Source organism: Sus scrofa, chromosome 9 (genome assembly GCF_054392235.1).
Source record: "Sus scrofa isolate SSC_HxYL_T2T_F1_AM1 chromosome 9, Sscrofa_HxYL_maternal_Yorkshire_Landrace_v2.0, whole genome shotgun sequence".
NCBI classification, from domain to species: Eukaryota; Metazoa; Chordata; class Mammalia; order Artiodactyla; family Suidae; genus Sus; species Sus scrofa.
The window spans coordinates 136,195,242-136,208,033 of record NC_139391.1 but is presented as its reverse complement, the minus strand read 5'-3'; the positions used below and the strand labels follow the sequence as shown (position 1 = coordinate 136,208,033).

General features: G+C 48.8%; 1 protein-coding gene across 9 annotated transcripts in view; it reads right to left on the bottom strand.

Moving 5' to 3' along the window:
• The window catches only part of LPGAT1 (lysophosphatidylglycerol acyltransferase 1), a 118,701-nt gene that overhangs the window by 76,910 nt on the left and 28,999 nt on the right, over positions 1–12,792 (bottom strand). The window contains exons 1-2 of one of the 9 annotated variants that reach the window (XM_084978102.1): positions 1,683–1,858; positions 856–1,061 (exon numbers count right to left, since the gene is read on the bottom strand). The exons of 2 other annotated variants lie outside the window; for them this stretch is intronic. In XM_084978102.1, the coding sequence (XP_084834228.1) occupies positions 856–990 (135 nt within the window). In that variant the 5' untranslated portion in view covers positions 991–1,061; positions 1,683–1,858. Of the gene's footprint in view, positions 1–100; positions 643–855; positions 1,074–1,299; positions 1,496–1,682; positions 1,859–12,792 lie in introns of those variants that run through there. 6 more of the 9 variants (XM_021063861.2, XM_084978101.1, XM_084978105.1 and 3 more) reach the window with 6 other exon arrangements.

Sequence of the window (12,792 nt, the reverse complement as noted above, 5' to 3'; positions counted from 1 at the left end):
TGGATTAAACACATCTAAATAGTCACTGACAGAGACATCACCTCCGGCAGAAAAATAAATGGGGAAAAAAAGGAAGCTCGAAGCTTTGCCAGTGTGGTACCTCGGGGATTTGTCCGGGAAATTCCAGACGGGCAAAGTGAGCGAGGGAGGAGGAGCGGCACAAGGTCAAGGGAGCTGTTCACCGAGGCACAGGCTATGTCATAATATATTTAGCAAATGATAACACTATTCCCACCAACTAATCGGTGGCCAGCTCCGCAACCGCGTCGGACTGCAGTCTTCGGTTGGACTTCAAGGAAGAAAAACAGACCCACTGGCCTCACACGCCGTCAGTAGCTCCAAACGGACGACCCGGGCGAAAAGGACTGAAACAGAACCTCTGGATCAGATCTCCCAGATACCGCGACCTCGGTACCCTCGCCACCACCCTTCCTGCACTGATTCATTCCTTCAAAAGGTCTCTCGAATTAGCAAAAAGAGTTACGCGAAAATTTTTCATTTGCGGCACATCGGGTCTTGTGTTCTTCTTTTATTTAAAAAAAAAAAGAAGAAGAAGAAGAAGAAGAGAGAACAGGCCAGAAAAGAGGGCAAAGGGGTGAGAGGAAGATCGTGGGCGATAATAAGGCGAAAAGGAGGAAGGACAGGAGGAGGGGGAGGGGAGCAATAGCCGGAGGCGGCGGCGGCCAAGGGCCAGGGATGGGAGCGCAGCCCGGGACCCGAGGGCAGGGAAGCGGGGATGATGAAAGAAGCGGGGAAGAGGCGACAGCCCCGCTCGGGGGGCGGGTGGAGCCCGCAGCGGTTTCCGCGGCAGTGGAAGGCTCGGGGCAGCGGTCTCGGCCCGCGTCCCGGGCTCACCTCGGCGGGCGCGGGCGGCGGGCGCTGGAGCGCGGCGGCCGGCGGGGCCGGGGGTCGGCGGCCCGGGGCGCGGGGCTGCGCGGCGGCGGCGGCGGCGGCGGCGGCGGGTGTCCCCGGCCGAGGGGTCGCGGTCATGGACGCGGCGGCGGTCGAGGCGCGGCGCGGCGCGAGCGGGCGCGCGGGCGCCCTACTCCCCTCGCGGCTGCCTGCGGACAGAGGGACGGCGGGGACTCAGAGGCCGGACCTGTCACCGGGGCGGGTCCCGGGGAGGCGGGCGGATGCCCCGCGCCCCCGCCTCCTCCCCGGGGCCTACCGCGCCCTCACCCCTCACGCCGCCGCCGCCGCCTCCCCGGGCCGCGCGGCGACACCCTCCCCGCCCCCCAGCGCCTCCCGGGCCCGGCCCGCCGCAGCCCCGGGGCCTGCGCCCGCCGAGCCGGGGGTTACCTCGGGCCGGCCCGGCCCCGGCCGGGGCCACGGGGGCCAGAGGAGCCGGAAGAGTGCATGGCCGGCGGAAGGGCGAGGAGGCGGCGGGGCCCGGCCCCGCTCCCGCTGCGGCGCGGCCCGCGCCCGGTCCCCGGCGGCGCCGACACTCGCTCCCCAGCGCCCGGCCTCGTTCGCCGGGCTGGCGGGGAGGGGCGACGGGGAGGAAGCGGCGGGAGTCGGGACTGCGGCACAGCCGCCCCCAGAGCGCCCTCTAATGAAGGCGCGGCCGCCGCCGCCGCCAGCGCCCGGGATCCCGCTGGTCCGCGGGTCGAGGCCCTTGGGGCTGCCCGGCCCTGGCACCGAGGAAGGAGGCCGCTCGGAAAGATCCAGGAATGAGCACCAACCCTCACGCCACGCGAGGAGCGACTGGATCAAGCCGAGAGCCGCGTTTCATTGTCAGGGCTCTGTCTCCAGGCAAACCGATCGCTCCCAAACTGGGAAGCTGTCTCCTTGAAGACTGAATGTCCTCTTTTCCCTCCTAGTGAAACCCAGCTGCGCTCATGGCTTATTTCCGAATCTCTCTGGAGTATGAAGGTCTAGAGCTTAAAATCAATTCACTTTAAGTGCCAGAATTCTCGTTCCTGGAAAGCACCTGGAACATTCATGACAATTCCAATTCTCCATCCATCCTCCCACCCCCTTCCTGGCAAAAAAGAAATGCAGTGGCAATGAGTGATCTACACAGAGACTGAAATTTAGTCAGTCAAGGAGAGAAAAGCATGTGGGCAGTGCCTGTCATTGAGTAAGTGCTCAAAAATTCGTGGCCATAGGTACCCCTGGACAGGCCTAGGCACTCCTAGAACACTGCAACTGCGTTGTTTCAAAGGTTGGGCCGCCAGAAAGAAAACAGAGAAATAGCCCGATGACCTGCCCACCTGAACATTCTCACATGTTCTACCTAAATTTCAGTTTAAAAATACACTTATAGGAGTTCCCGTTGTGGCTCGGTGGTTAACGAATCTGACTAGGAACCATGAGGTTGAGGGTTCGGTCCCTGGCCTCGATCAGTGGGTTAAAGGTCCGGCGTTGCCTTGGGCTTTGGTATAGGTCGCAGACATAGCTCAGATCCCCGAGTTGCTGTGGCTGTGGCGTAGGCCAGCGGCTACAGCTCCAATTAGACCCCTAGCCTGGGAACATCCATATGCCGTGAGTGCGGCCCTAGAGAAGGCAAAAAGATAAAAAAAAAAAAAAAAATACACTTATAAAATCTTGCTATGTCCCTTGATCACATTTGTAAATGCGAGTGGGGGACTATATTTGCAGGCCCCTTGTGAACTGCCATACTTAAATCAGAATGCCTACAAAATGTCTATCACTCACTGCCTTTGCTTTGGACTCTCAGCTACCTCTCTCTCCCTCTCTTTCTAAGTCCATAATTTCAGCTCCTCTGTAGCACTCAGGTGAAGGAAAGAAAATGCAAATGACGTATGAAAGAATATTTTCTATTCCTATTCCATTATGCAATGAGGAAACATGAAAGCACAGAGCCTGGCTTTCTAATTTATTAGATTCCTTCCTCTTTATTATTAATTTGCTTTATTTATATATGTTATTTATCTTTTGCACCAACATTATATTTTAATTGTACAAGGCATAAAAAGGCACAGGCCCTGTCAGAGATCTTTCTGTATAAGTTCAACTGATGTACAGCAATAGAAAAGTTAAATATGGAGTTCCCCTCGTGGCTCAGTGGTTAACAAATCCGACTAGGAACCATGAGGTTGCGGGTTCGATCCCTGGCCTTGCTCAGTGGGTTAAGGATCCAGCGTTGCCATGAGCTGTGGTGTAGGTTGCAAATGCGGCTCGGATCCCAAGTTGCTGTGGCTCTGGTGTAGGCCGGAGGCTACAGCTCCAATTAGACTCCTAGCTTGGGAACCTCCATATGCCATGGGAAGAGCCCTAGAAAAGGCAAAAAGACCAAAAAAAGAAAAAAAAAAAAAGAAGAAAAGTTAAATATGACCTTTTAGTCCCTTGGATTTCCTCTGAGAATTTAGGTGCCAAGGTAACAGCATCTTTAAATAAATCTCATGAGAGAAATAATATGTGTTGTAGATTATTGTTTAAAATATCTCATTATATTAAGTGGGTAAGAGAGGTGAGACACATATTTCTCCCAAGAATCAAGAGTAAACTCCCCTGAGATTCCATTAGGTCCATTCCACCATTCAGCAGTCCCCACATGTTGGCAAATGCTGGCTGACACCTGGAGGGAGAGAACCTCCAACGTGATCTGTACCTGGTTCCCTGGATCACAGAGCATCTGCCAGAGCACCGGAAACACCAGCACTTGCTGAGATGTAATTAGTACCAATCAGTCATGCCCAGAAAAGGGCCAGAGGTTGGGCAGGACCTTGCCCAGCAGGTGTCAAACCTCAGCATGTTAAAAACATCACTTGGAGTGTCTACCAAACAAAAGATATTCTTAGACTTCATACCAAAAAAATTTAATACTGTAGGTCCAGCGGGGCCTGGGAACCTGCTTTTTTAAAATAGCATAGCCCGCAAACCTGGCTTGAAGAAACTCTGACCTAGACGTATCCTGCAATAATCACATCCTTCTCGTGACCCTTCATGATTTTAAGTTATTTATTGACTGCCTTTTTTTTTAGGGCCACACTTGCAGCATATGAAAGTTCCCAGGCTAGGGGTCAAATCAAAGCTACAGCTGCTGGCCTACACCACAGCCACAGCAATGCAGGATCCAAGCCTCGGCTTTGACCTACACCACAGCTCATGGCAACACCGGATCCTTAACCCACTGAGCCAGGCCAGGGATTGAACCCCTGTCCTCATAGATCTTAGTCGGTTTCATTAACTACTGAGCCACGAAGGGAACTCCGTTAAGTAATTTAATCATATCTGTTCTCATCTGTATTTGTTTGCTAGGGCTGACATAAGAAAATACCAGAGACTGGGTGGCTTGAACAATAGATAGGTATTTTCTCACAGTTCTGGAAGCTGGAAGTCCAAGATTAAGGTGTTGGCAGGGTTTGTTTCTTCTACGCCATCCCGCCTTGGCTTGTGCAAGACCACCCTCTCCCAGTATCTTCAGGTAGTTGTCTGTCTGGGCATGCAGGTGTCCGGGGTCTGTCTCTTTGCGTCCCAATCTCTTCTTGCGAGGTCACCGATCCTTATACCCGTCACACTGGATTAGCACTCACCCTGATGACCCTGTTTAATTCCCTTTTTAAAGTCCTTGTCTCCAAGTGCATCGGCGATTCTAAGCTACTGAGGGTTATGGCTTCAACATGTGAATTTTAGGGGACACAGCTCAGCCCTACGTCATCCTCCTACCACTGCCACCATTTCACGCCACCATTTCAGTAGCTCTGTATGGGGGTTGGGGAAACCCTCGTCTTGATTATTTCAGCTGGTCTCCTCTTGACTGGCTCCAACTTCGTTAGACTTATCGTGAAGCAAAGAACGTGCACCAAGCCATCATGTTCCAGATGTAGGTGGGCCCTGTGTTATTGTCCAGGGTGAATGAAAGGACTTCTCTTTTCAACTTTCTTGTTTTTCTTTTTCTTTTTCTTTTTTGTCTTTTTGTTTGTTTTTGTTTTTGTTTTTTGTCTTTTTGCTATTTTTTGGGGCCACTCCCGTGGCATATGGAGGTTCCCAGGCTAGGGGTTGAATCGGAGCTGTAGCCACTGGCCTACGCCAGAGCCACAGCAAAGCGGGATCCGAGCCGCGTCTGCAACCTACACCACAGCTCACGGCAACGCTGGATCCTTAACCCACTGAGCAAGGGCAGGGACTGAACCCGCCACCCCATGGTTCCTAGTCGGATTCGTTAACCACTGCGCCACGACGGGAACTCCTCTTTTTTTGTCTTTTTAACTTTCTTGATCACAGCAGCACATTTAGTTTCCAGATAATTCAGGGCTTATGATGGATAGGAAACTGCTTGTAGGCCGGCTTCTTCAGGGAACAACTCCAGAGGACACTTGGATTTGTTGCTTATATTTCCGTGTTCATTTAAATACATATGTTTTGTATTTTTTTACCTTACATATAATACTTTTCCCTTGCCTATACTTTTCTTGCCCTGCCACCTTTCAACTTACTATGGCTGCCTCCTGAGATTTTTCTCTAGCTTATTTCCACAGTGCCACTCAGCAGACAGACATATAAATACTCTCAACAGCTGACCAGTAGGTTGGGATGGCCAATCTTCAGGGCAGTAAAGTGTAGAAAGCAAGGACCTTCTTCAATGACTAACCAGCTTCCAGTCCTCCTGCCTGCTGCCTTAGAACCATGTTTATCAAAACACAAACATTAAGCCAAGAATTCTGCAGCCTTCCTACAGTACACCCCAATGGGGGAGGAGGCAAACCAAGAGACCCCACTCTATAACCCCAAGAGGAGCAGTTTCAAGGTTCTAAAGCCTACATTTGAACCACAAGAGGATGGTCCTTTAAAAGAGAAATATGACTCCTCATATATCCAGGAGTTGCCAGACATTTTAAAACAATCTAACCACAATACCTGAGAAGGTTTAATTCCATCCATCTGGTCCACATACACAACAAATTAGGTTATAACCAGGGAGCAGCTCTCTTGGGCAGAGAATCCTCCTGGGCCCTCTCCTTTTCCTAGTGGCAATTATAAAAACATTTCACCTACCTGTGCTGGTTTCTGCACTAAAGCTCCAATGAAGTACTTCCTCCCTGGGGGAAACCCCATCAGCAGTTTTGTGAAGTACAGGGACTTGACACAGGACCCCCCACGCCACTAGAAACAGTTGCAACCTAGATATGAGTACCCGAAGGGGGCCACGCATCCTGACTGTTGTCAGCTTTAACTTCAAACACAAAGGGACATACATATATATCTAAATATAGTACATATTTTTCTTCGATATTATTATTCACAATCAGTTTGCATAAAATGTTAGGGCTGAGAACCTTCTACTTTTTTAGACAAGATCCGATCACAGCTTTATTTAAGTCATTTCGGCAGTTCCGGTTTTTCTTTTTTTGGCCACAGCCATGGCATGTAAAAGTTTCCAGGCCAGAGATCAAACCTGCGCCATAGCAGTGGCTTGAGCTGCTGCTGTGATCCTCAACCCACTGCACCACAAGGGAACTACTCACTCCATCAGCAATTCATTTTATTAACAGGCTTGATCCTAAACCTCGCTGTGAAGTAAACAATTCTCTCTTATGTCCCTCTCCTCTCTGACTAATTTCCTTTGCCCCCACGTGATACTAAAATGGTTCCTAATTTCCAAGGGGCACTGAAGACCCCAACAGACAATTTTCTAAGCTATCACCTGCTTTCTCACCTGTCCAATATTACTTTTTTTTTTAGTTCAGCCCTGTCTTTCCTGCCTCCTGGGGTAAACGAATCCCTGCTGAGCTGCTAATGGTGAAAGTATTAACATTTATAAAGGACTTCCTTAAAAAGCCGAGCTGTTGGTAGAGTCTCAGGTAGCAGAGAAGAGTTCTTGCAGGAGAGGCTAGTTCAGCAAAAGCTCCTTTGCCGCCAGCGCCTAGAAAGTCACACCGTACCCCTAAGAATAAGACAAATTCAGATTTAAAACTGTCTTTTCCTAACATAAGAACTAAAAAATAACATGCTTATATTAAAATAGCTGACATTAAGTGAGCTCTTTCAGCATTGCAGGCCCGTTCTCAGTGCTTGCTTTTTATGCATCAACTCATTCATTCCTCACAAAGACCTTCCAAGGACCACGTTTTACAGGTGGGGCGATGAAGTGATCTGCCCAAAGTCGCTCAGCTAGCAAGTGGCGGGGCTGTGCCTCTCCCTTCTCCTGACCACACGCTACGGCACCTCCTTGGAGAGACTGGAAGACCACCCTCCACTGAGCGGGTGAGAGAGAGATGGAGAGGACTTTTCCCAGGAAGCTGCTCTTCTTCAGTGTCATCTCTCACCACCCCTTCTCATCCTTCCCCGTCCCTCATGATGGCCACACCGAAGCACTCGCTGTCCTCAAAGGATGCGCTGTGCAACTGCACACAGTCAAGCTCACACATTTTTTTGTTCAAGCTTTTCCCTTCTCTGTGTCTTTTTGATCCTTTTCATCCCTCGTGGTCCAGCTATCAAAGGATAGCCCCCACCTCCCACCCCCACCACCAGAATTCATTCTTTTTCTTTTTCTTTTTGTCTTTTCAGGGCTGCACCCGCGGCATATGGAGGTTCCCAGGCTAGGCTTCCAATCAGAGCCACAGCAACACCAGATCCGAGCTGCGTCTGTGACCCACACCACAGCTCATGGCAACACCGGATCCTTAACCCACTGAGCAAGGCCAGGGATCGAACCCACAACCTCATGGTTCCTAGTCGGATTCGTTTCCGCTGCACCATGACGGGAACTCCTCATTCTTTTTCTACGTACATTTTTTTTTTCTTTTTGGCTGCACCTGAGGCATGTGGAACTTCCCAGGCCAGGGATCAAACCTGTGGCACAGCATCAACCCAAGCTGCCGCAGTTATAACACTAGATCCTTAACCTGCTGAGCCACCAGGGAACTCCTCCTCCTTGTGTATTCTTATCTCCCAGTGCTCACCATATTGTAACAGGCTCAGGTGTTTTATATCTCAGGCTCTCTGCTGAGAGTGAAGGTTCCGTATCACTTGTCCTTCTTGCTCTTTTTCCCAGTGTCTAGCTTAGTGCCTTGTATTTGGTAGGAAACAGATTTTTGAAGTCTAATTTATCCAGACGAAATAGTCTCTTTTCATTTTGTAAGGTGACAATAGGAAACTTTGAATGGTAACATCATCCTTAGCATCGTTCAAGCCATAGCCGGAAGCAATAATGTTAATACTTCATCTTAAAATTTATTTCAACTTTTAAAAAATGTTTCAGCCGCTAAAAGTACCTCAGCTGAATCATTAATTGTACAAAATAATATTACCTTTTTACTATGAGAATATTTTCCTTCCTTCCTTCTCAAGCTATCGTTTACTCCCAATCCATCCTAGATGATGCGGTTGTAGTATTTTTCTTAAAATACCATTTTTTGACGTTCTATTGTCCTGCTCAGGTTTTGACATTGTTTCTCCATGTCCCAGCAAGTCAAATCATATCTCTGGTTTACTTTAGGACCTCGACACTGGATTCCTCACTCGTTATCTCAGTTTATCAAGCCATGGGCCAGGCACACTGCTGTGTCTCAATGACCAAGCCTAATGCTCTAGAACAGCAGACGGGTGGCCTCCACACTGGTTTACCCTCAACTGTTGTCACCATTTTCAATGCGTGCGTGAAATGAACGGCTGGGAAACACTGTCTAACGGACTTCAGTCCTCATCTACTGCCCAACCAGCCTTGACTGTTGACTACTTTCTAACACACGCACGCCCTAGCTTTGCTTTGGTTAATCCCCTACCTGCAGTGCCATCTTTCCTTCTCTCTGGCCATCTCTGAACGACCATGGGAAGCCTGCCTTCTTGTCCAGGGCTCCAGAGTCCCTTCTCTGAACAACAACTGCATTGTTAGGGAGAACCCCACAGATTTGATTTAATTCGTCACTTTTACCCATTCTTTCTGCATTCTTGTTGCAGGGGAGAACCACAATGAACTGCCTGATTATGAGCCTGCATCACAAGGAGATCTCAGCGTATAAACTGTTCAGATTGAGAGGCTGCAGGTGCACAGTTTCAGGGTACCGCATTCCGGCTCCAAGCAAGTTCCGGCTCCTCCTTCTCACCTGTTTACCTGCTGGTCCTTCAAAAGCTTGATCCTTCAATCATTCCGTCCTTGCACGCTTCGCCCATACTCTAAAGCCAGATTCACTTTTTTTTTTTTTTTTTTTAACCTACACCACAGCTCAGCTTACGGCAACGCCGGATCCTTAACCCACTAAGCAAGGGCAGGGACCAAACCCGCAACCTCATGGTTCCTAGTCAGATTTGTTAACCACTGCGCCACGACGGGAACTCCCAAATTCACTTTCTTCAGCCTCCTCTAGCCTCTCGGAAAAGTTAGGTCTTTTTAGAGTCCTGGATTCTCCTTCGTTTCCAGTCAAAACTGCTCTCCTCACAGTTACCTGAATTCCAGTCTGGCAATTTCCCTGAACTCTGTCCACAGAATTTTCCAGCACTAACTTCTTTCTGCGAAGACTACCCCATCCTCTTTGAACTAGCTTCTTTTCCCTTGCCTCTGCCCTCGCTTTTATCCTCAGGAGATTCCATGGAACCTCATAGCTTTCTCTCTCAGTCCAAGTCTTACCCCTGACTTGTTCTAGAAGCTTTTAACTCATAACTATCCTCCATTTCTAGGTTTTACCACAATTAAAAAAATATATGTGTGTGACTGGGCCAATTTGCTGTATAGTAGAAATGGACAGGAAACTGTTAACCAACTATAATGGAAAAAATAAAAATCATTAAAAAAAAAAAACCCACTAGGAGTTCCCATCGTGGCTCAGTCGTTAACAGATCCGACTAGGAACCGTGAGGTTTCGGATTCAATCCCTGGCCTCGCTCAGTGGGTTAAGGATCTGGTGTTGCCGTGAGCTGTGGTGTAGGTTGCAGACGCAGCTCAGATCTGGTGTGGCTGTGGCTGTGGTGTAGGCCAGCAGCTGCTGCTGGATTAGACCCCTAGCCTGGGAACCTCCATATGCTGCGGGTACAGCCCTAGAAAAGACAAAAAGACAAAAAAAAAAAAAAAAGAGAGAGAGAGAGAGAGAGGAAAAAACCCACTGGGGCATCTTTGTTCTGGTGTTGGGGTGGTGAAATTTAGTGATATGTGATAAGAAAGAGGAAATCCCCTGTGGAAAAGGAACACAGGATTAATTCCACTTATGAACAGAGGAAAGAAGGTGTGGGGAAATTACCTGCCTTTTTTTATCACAGAGTGTGTCAGAAACAGATTTTTGTTTGTTTTTGTTTTTTAGGGCCACACCCATGTCATATAGAGGTTCCCAGGCTAGGGGTCTAATGGGAGCGGGCCTACACCACGGCCACAACAGTGCGGGATCCTAGCCGCATCTTCGACCTACATCACAGCTCAGGGCAACGCTGGATCCCCTACCCACTAATCGAGGCCAGGAATAGAATCCGAATCCTCATGGATACCAGTCGAATTCCTTTCTGCTGCGCCACAACGGGAACTCCCTGCTGTGGCCTTAAGGCGACCAGCTCCTCCTGGTTCACCCAGACTTTCATCGTTTTAGCACCTGAAGTCCCAGAGCTCAAGAAACTTCTCAATCCTAACCAATGGCTGGTGACCCTCTAAGGTCTCCCGGGTCCCCGTGCAGTCCTTAGCCAGTTTACAGCGGTCCAGCTTCCCGGCCCAGCCCATCTTTCCTCGGCTATACCTGCTCCATCAGAGGTTAACAAGCCATTCCGGGCCCATGGCATGTTTAATGGTTCCTGCAAAGTGTCCGCCTTTCCTTACCTGGACTAGCTTTCCCTCTCTTATCCGAGCCTTCTGCAGTGCAGCGTGGCTCTTTCCGTGGTTCTCATCAGCGTAAATCATAAGGAGTTTGAGCAGAAATGTTTACCCTGCTCCCTTTCCTTCAACTGTGTGTTCAAGGTTAATTTGTTGCCTTGCAGTGGGCCGAGACTCTGCTGTAACGAAGATCTCTCTCTCCAGCAACTCGCAGTCAACAAATCTCTTGCGCGCGCACGCATGCACGCACGCATGCGCGCGCACCCGACTGGGTGTTAAAATAACCCCCTGGGGTAGGCTGATACTTACTGGATGAAAGTAAGAAGGGCAAGGAAAGAATTTCCTTACAAGTGGTTTTCTCTTGAAATAGCTTCAAGAACCAGTTTATAAAACATACTTTCAAATCCTTTGTTTACCTTGGTCTTCACAGCATAAACTCAAGTGGAGATGTAAATTATTTGGAATCAGTCGCTGGCAACCATACAGCCTGGAGAAACCCCAGAGTGTGGAGGGGGGCGGTGGGGGGCGATGGGGGTGGGTGGATCCCAGCTCCTTCTTCCCAATAGAACCAGCAGCAGTTCTGTCACCCCAAAGCTGGCAGGTCCTGCCTCTCCACTTCCTCTCACCCAAAATATTATTTCTATGCGGAAGCGCAAGCTTACATTCTCTTTAAATAAAACCTGATTGTAAATTGGGGACCATCAACACCGAATCCTTCGCTCCTTGGTTTCCCATTGTATAGGCTTCTAGGCACATGCTCCCATTTTAAGTGCTGTGAATTAAACAAAGCTGTGAGCAAAAGGGTGAGGCTAAAATGCTGCCGCTTTAAGTGTGGGATATTTAAGGTTTGGAGCCATTCAAGCTATAGTAATTCTATAGTTTAAGTTCTTCCATGAGGTTTTGATAAAGTTTCAACAACTCCCTATCACGTTGAATTGAATGACATTCTTCCAAAAAGGCACCTACTGTACTTGCGTTTCGAAACGTGCAGCATCATGAGAATCACCTGCAGTTCTTTTAAACCGGAGAATTTCGTGTATGACATCGTCCCCAGGAGAGCTTGATAAAATGTGGATTCCTGGGCCCCATCCCAGAGATTCTGATTCACTGGGTCTGGGGTGGGGCACGGGAAGTGTAGCATTAAAAAGCATCCTCAGATGATCCGAGGCAGGTGCTCTGAAGATCTCTCTAGCCTTGCTATTTACTGTGTGGTCTGCCAACATCCGGTGTCGCCTAGGATGGATTACAAATGTCGAATCTCAGGCTCCACCCCAGATCTTCTGACTCCGAATCTGCATGTAATAAGATCCCCAGGTGGTTTGTGTGTACAGAAGGTTTGAAAAGCAGTGCACTACAATACAACAAACAACATCACATCAACTCAAAACTTGAAATCAAGTGAGAGCTATCAGTGGGTACCCTGTAGCAAGCCTTCTTCCATGGGGGCTTTTAATACATACTCAGCAAATACACATCAGATGGCTATATTTTCATGGAAGAGGGACCATGGAAGTCTTGGAAGACTTCCCATTGTGCAAGCTAACTTGCGTTAATAAAATTATGAATAAACCAGAAGTCTAGATACGTGTTAGTGTCTGTAAACAAGACTGTTTTGCATATTAATCAAGTATTTACTTACTAGGTGTTTTCCATGTGCCCAGAACTTTGCTTCTCCCATTCTGTTTGGAGGAAAGAAAGAAAATAGAGAGAAGACTTTCAGAAGATAATGAAATGCCTCAATGCGATATGGGCATTTGATGTTCGCAATTGGAGCTCAAAGAAGGGGGAAGTACACTGACTGTAGGAGTCCGTGGAGCCCACGGAGGAGGCGGGCGAGAGGGTCTGTAAAGCCTGGTTGGTGTTATGGAAGCTGACAGATGGCTGCCCAAAGAGGAAAGACAGCAAGGAGAGTAAAACTTAACATGAGCGTGATCTGTCTGGGAGACAGAGATGTGAACGACTCTGTGGTTGCAAAGATTTCAGGGACATGAAGGACTGAAAACAAGAAGATTACATAGGATGAAGCTAAGTTGTAGGCACTTGAAACTCAGAAGTAGAATGTGCCATAGCATGTGTTTGGACAATGCTGATTATTT